Genomic DNA, 6,159 nt, shown 5'->3' with positions numbered 1-6,159 from the left:
TATACGTAACCTTACCCCTACCCAAAAAGGGCAAAAAGACTATTTCTGGTAGACCCTCGCTAAATGAAAGATGATTTTAGAAGATAGATTTAAACTGGCAATGTCAAGTTGCCAAATAAAACAAAATGAAGAAGCTCATTACTCACTAGATAGTAGATACAATATCTCTTTGATTAGTTTTACAGATATTTGAGTCACAAAAATATGAGTGATGGTCATAAATCTCACCCATACCCCTTAGATCAGCCTATCTATACAAATATCAGCCACGTGGCAATATCCCATTAACTGCTTATCTGCAACCCCCCCCCCCCAACAACCCAAGGAAGTTAGAGGCTGAAACTAACTCAACTATAGCAAAGAACTTTGGGAAAAACAAGCTCTATATCTTCTTTATTTTTCTTCTTTGCATGATTTTTTTTTGCTCTCCATTAAAATTCTTAATTTAATAATAATGGAGACTAGTGTCACATGCTGTGCAAGAACAGCAGCTCTTCTCCCAAATGTTTCTTCTCAACATTCAACTTCACTTGCTGCTCCAAGGTCTATTTCTCCTTCATTCAGCTCCAGGGTATGTCTTGATTTTCATTTACTCCTCAATGTTAATTGTTACTATAGGAGTTAACAATATAAAAGAATTTTTATATAATTGGGTCACCTAAAAAATAACAAGTAAAAATTCATAGCGGAATTAGTGACCTGAAAAATAAGGCAAATTACATGCTACAACAGATTAAATACATTAATGGTGCAAAAATTCTTTATATTGTCATTATATATAAGGTAAATCCTTACCATAGAAACGACGTAACTAGGAAAAACACAACCTTGAATGTCATAACTAGTTCTATACAAAGTATATCACCTAAGTTTTGTTGAAGAAAATTTAAACATAAACTGATATGCTATAATTACAACAGCAACAGCAACAACAACAACAACAACAACGACTCAGTGTTTTCCCACTAGTGGGGTTTGGGGAGGGTAGTGTGTACACAGATCTTACTCTACCCCGAGGGGTAGAGAGGCTGTTTCCGATAGACCTTCGGCTCAAGAAGGCAAAGAGTGACAATATATCAGTACCATCAATAAAATCATAAAAAAGCATCACAAGAGCACAGATGAAAAGCAAAACAATTAGCAGCAGATAAAGCCCGACACTAACAGGAACGAAAGAGTAATGTAAACTCAATATTAACCACTAGCAGTCTAAGACAAAATCCTAACAGATTAGCCTCACTCTGGTGCGTCGTAGAAATATGCACAACTGCTCCCTAACCTACAATCCTAATACTCGTCCTCCACAACTTCCTGTCTAGGGCCATATCTTCGGTAATCTAAAGCCCTGCCATGTCCTGCCTGATCATTCAAACTGATATGCTATAACTATTGGCACAAAATTCTTGCAGAGTCTGAAATCAAGCTCATTATTTGGGGAATCACTGCGAATCGCGCCAAAATCATCGATTAAGGTTTCTAGGACCAAAAATTCTTCCCTGGTGACTAAATGTGAGATTGGTGATAGTTTGGTAAGTTTGATCATGTTGTTGGTTATTCCATTTAAGTAATTGTTATGCATGAAATTGATGATAACAACTAATGAATTGGTCTATTTATAGGAAGAATTTCTTACAAAATCAACCTCAGATAAGGGGTTGATTAGGCTGATGATGTGCATGGGAGAAGCAATTAGAACAATTGCCTTTAAAGTCAGAACAGCTTCTTGTGGAGGAACTGCTTGTGTCAATTCTTTTGGAGATGAACAACTTGCAGTTGATATGCTTGCCGATAAGCTTCTCTTTGAGGTAGGACAACATTAAATAAAAGAACTATTCGACATATGTGGTATTGCAGACAGTAGCGGAGCCAAGAATTTTAACAAGAGAATTCAAAAAAAATGCAAGAACGCCATGTTTGAACATATGACCAACAACAATAACCTAGTATAATTCCACAAGTAGGGTCTGGGGAGGGTAGTATGTATACAGACCTAATGGCGAAGCCACATAGTCATAAGGGTAGTCAGTTGACCACCCTTCCTCGAAAAATTGCACTGTTTATATAAGTAAATATTATATTGTAGAGTTTTATAACACATATTGAATACCCTTTGTCGGGATTTTTTTTTCACTTCTTTCAAATTTGAATACCCTTGGAGAAATTGCTAGATTCGCCACTGTGTAGACCTTATTCCTACCTTGGTGGTAAAGAGGTTGTTTCCGATAGACTCTACCTATGATCAAAAACAATTTTTGAACTACCTGTGACTCTATATTTGAAGCTTTCCTCTTGTCAAAGGGATTCAACAATTTGCATATATATACAAAAGAATTTGTTTTTACTCTACTTACATGGTATAATTTTTGATAAAGGGGATTCAGTTGAACTCCTTCCGGTACATGTAGCTCCGCCCCTGAAGACAAAAGTACTTTATGCTGCTTGATAAGCAAATCCCCTGTTAATTTCCTGAAAAGCAACAACAACAACGACCCTGTGTATTCCCACAAGTGGGGTGTGGGGAGAGTGAGATGTACGCAACTTTACCCCTACCCTGGACGGAAATTTCCCGAGAGGACTTTACCAAAAAAGAATTTGTTCTTTTTGATTGCAAACTGAGACTCTACAATGTTAATTATTATCTATGTTTGACAAAATTTTCTCCTTTTGATTGTTGATGTTTAGGCCTTGAGTTATTCACACTTTTGCAAATATGCTTGTTCTGAGGAAGTTCCTGAGCTCCAAGACATGGGTGGCCCTGTTGAAGGTTGGCAGATTATATAATTCGGAACTAGGAGTACTTGATTTTCCATATAGAAACATAAACACTGATGATTCTATTTGTGCCAAAAATTAAAACAGGAGGATTTAGCGTTGCATTTGATCCACTTGACGGATCCAGCATTGTGGACACAAACTTCACAGTCGGAACCATCTTTGGTGTTTGGCCCGGGGATAAGCTAACCGGGATCACAGGAAGAGATCAAGTAGCAGCAGCTATGGGGATATATGGACCGCGAACTACATATGTTCTTGCTCTTAAAGATGTTCCCGGAACCCATGAATTCCTCCTCCTTGACGAAGGTTTGAATATGAATAACAGTTTACTAAATGAGTTCTATATATCTGAACATTCAACCTGTAAGACCTTAAGGCAACGGGTGAAGTGACCGACGTATCTTTTGTTCGTAGGAAAATGGCAACATGTCAAGGATACAACAGAAATTGGAGAAGGAAAAATGTTTTCCCCTGGAAATTTGAGAGCCACATTTGACAATCCTGATTATGCCAAGGTTTGACAATCATTTTTCATTTTTTGTTTCCAATTGCTGATATCTGTGCTCAGATTCAATGTTTGTATAATCTGTCTTTCTTATACCTTTTCTTTTGTTGTTCCCTTTTTCAATTTCTTTTTTTTTTTTTTTGGATAATTGTGTAACTGGTAAAGTTAACGGGTTCGAGCTGTGGAAACAGCCTCTTGCAGAAATGCAGGGTAAGGCTGTGTACAATAGACCCTTGTGGTCTGGCACTTCCCCGTGCACCGAGCTGCCCTATCTGGATAATTGGCATTCTTAGTTGCTTTCGCGCTTTGACTCTTGATTCTTGATGACAGCTGATAGATTACTATGTCAAAGAGAAATACACCTTGAGATACACTGGAGGAATGGTTCCTGATGTAAACCAGGTATTTTACTTGCGTACCTATAGCCTAAAACGTCATTTTGAAGTTCGTAATTCATTCTTGAATTTTATGCAGATAATTGTCAAGGAGAAAGGTATCTTCACAAATGTGATATCTCCAACTACCAAGGCAAAACTGAGATTACTCTTTGAAGTAGCACCATTAGGATTCTTGATTGAGAAAGCTGGCGGTTACAGTAGCGATGGTAAACAGTCAGTTCTTGACAGGGTGGTCGTTAATCTTGATGATAGGACTCAAGTTGCTTATGGTTCCAAGAATGAAATTATCCGCTTTGAAGAAACACTCTACGGATCGTCTAGGCTTAAGTCTGCTGAAGCAGTTGGTGCTACTGCTTGAGGTTTGCGCGCAACACTGTCATAAAGTTGTTGGTGAGGATTTTATAATTCCATTAGGGTACAAATTAAAGGGAGATAGGTTAAGATCCACAAGGCCAAACCTGTGGCAGAAATGGGAATCAAACAGTTTCTTTTTTTCTGTATCTTTTACCTGGTAAGTCTTTGTTTCATTGGATCGTGTCTGAATCTCCTAAAATGCTGGGATTTCAACATAAAAGACGAAAACAACAAATGTATGGTATAATCTTTTTATTCATAACTTTATGCTGCAGAAAATGAGGCCGAGGACAGCAAAACATTTCTTGGAGTTAAGCTTTTAAACTTTTTCCTCATGAAAAATATAAACTTCTATTCAGTCAAGCAACATTAGCAGTCTTAATGAGAAGCAAAGCCACTGAACTCACCTAAACTAAAAAGCAGACGAGGCAGAAGCACCAGATTAGACATATGGCTAAGAACCTTAATAAATTTCAAATTTAGTAAGTTAATGTTCCTGTTTGGACGTAGAAGCTCTACCTCTTTACAAGAACTACCCTTTGGCCTAACAACAAATGTGCGAACCTTGATATTTTTCGCTTTGGGCCAAGTTCGAAGAGTTTTCTCCAAAAGGTCTCACACCAATTAACCTAAATAGCAGCTCACTCAATTATTTAAACTAAAAATAGCCAGCAAATGTATAATATATGTATGATTAGTGTATAATATAGGTATACCTGCTAGAAAAAGTAAACAATGAAATTGACAAACTATGTGTAAGTTCCCTACACCTTATATGTAGGCCCTCAATTTTTTCAGTTACCACTTACCAATGTTGAACTTTGTTCGCACACCTAACATATAGTCTGGACAAGTCTAAATGCTGAAATCGTCCTAGATTGTCTGGTTACTGGTTACTGTTTCCATGCCTCAACAGGGGAAAAAGAACGAAAAAAAGGAGCATAATTTTTATTGTATATACAAAACACAATTTAGCAGCATTTTCCTGTAATAGCCATTTGTTAACTAAAAATGACCTGCATTACATGTTTCAATTTTTAGGTAATAGTTATAAGATCCAGAAAGACATAATACAAGTTAAAAAGGATAAAAAAGTGAGAGTATCGCGCCAGGTAGGGGTCGAACCTACGACTTTCTGCTTAGGAAACAGACGCTCTATCCACTGAGCTACAGGCGCTGGTGTTGTTATGCTCATTCCTTTAATTAATCAAATTTTATACGCGTCTTTCCACCAATTGATTTATACTTCTGTGTCTTTTTTCCGTCAAGTTAATTGGAGGAAAAAGACTTATGAAAATTGAATAAGAAATTTTCCTTTGTTGCAAATAACCCTTTTCGAAAGCATAATATGTAGCTACGGATCCAAAATTTAAAGTCTGTGGATTCTAACCTTTAATGTTTTAGCATTGAACTCATTATATTTTTCAAGTTATCGGTTCATAACTATTATTTATTGTTATTTTAAATTTTTTTACATATAAGTTTATACTACACGTCGAAAGTAGTAGGTTCAGATAAACCTTGTATCCGTAAGTTGTATCTGCCCATGCTTCTAATTAAGCCCGGGTGAATACTCGCAAGCGTGCCGATATTTTTTGAGAACTTCTAACTTGAGTATTATGAAACCCTACATTTCATATTGTAGTTGTATTATTTACATGTTACAATGTGGGTTATAATGTTTTCCTCTCCTTTATGAAAAGCTCTATATTATTCTTAAAATATAAAAACTTCTCAAAATTAATTCAGTGTTTTTTTTAAAAAAAATATTACTGTTAACAATTAAATTATTATTATGAAAGTAATATAAGAGGATGCATCAAACGAGCTTTCCCCCTGAGATAGTTGCGTGATAAAGTTATACAACTATCAAGGAAATCCATAGAATGTAGAAGTATTTCAAGGAGGAAAACCCCCTTAATTTTATGTAGCAAAAGTAGTCTATTTCCTTTTCTATTCTTTTTATGTGGTTAACATTTTCGGTTTACATTAGAAGTCTTGTCTACATATATATGTGTCGTGCCTTGATATGGAATCTCGTACAAAATTGAATGTCTTTTTCAAGATTAAGACTTTGCCCTTAAATAACTATATACAGGCTTAATTTGTGCAAATTTTTATACTATT

General features: G+C 36.0%; 1 protein-coding gene and 1 non-coding gene across 2 annotated transcripts; one reads left to right on the top strand and one right to left on the bottom strand.

Annotated features, from left to right (window-relative positions):
- The first annotated feature begins 360 nt into the window (after positions 1-360).
- LOC104226404 (sedoheptulose-1,7-bisphosphatase, chloroplastic-like) lies at positions 361-4,205 on the top strand. Its single transcript, XM_009778399.2, has 8 exons — positions 361-571; positions 1,410-1,529; positions 1,620-1,805; positions 2,683-2,764; positions 2,860-3,081; positions 3,190-3,290; positions 3,611-3,682; positions 3,755-4,205. Exons 1-8 carry the CDS (start codon positions 455-457, stop codon positions 4,034-4,036), a joined length of 1,182 nt encoding a protein of 393 aa, XP_009776701.1. The 5' UTR covers positions 361-454; the 3' UTR covers positions 4,037-4,205.
- Positions 4,206-5,136: 931 nt separating this feature from the next.
- Positions 5,137-5,209, bottom strand: TRNAR-CCU (transfer RNA arginine (anticodon CCU)). Its single transcript has one exon. It is a non-coding gene; the product is annotated as a tRNA-Arg (tRNA).
- Between the last annotated feature and the right edge of the window lie 950 nt (positions 5,210-6,159).

Source organism: Nicotiana sylvestris, chromosome 5 (assembly GCF_000393655.2).
Source record: "Nicotiana sylvestris chromosome 5, ASM39365v2, whole genome shotgun sequence".
NCBI lineage: Eukaryota > Viridiplantae > Streptophyta > Magnoliopsida > Solanales > Solanaceae > Nicotiana > Nicotiana sylvestris.
Note: the sequence above shows the minus strand (reverse complement) of the source record. Positions and strands in the feature narration are given on the sequence as shown.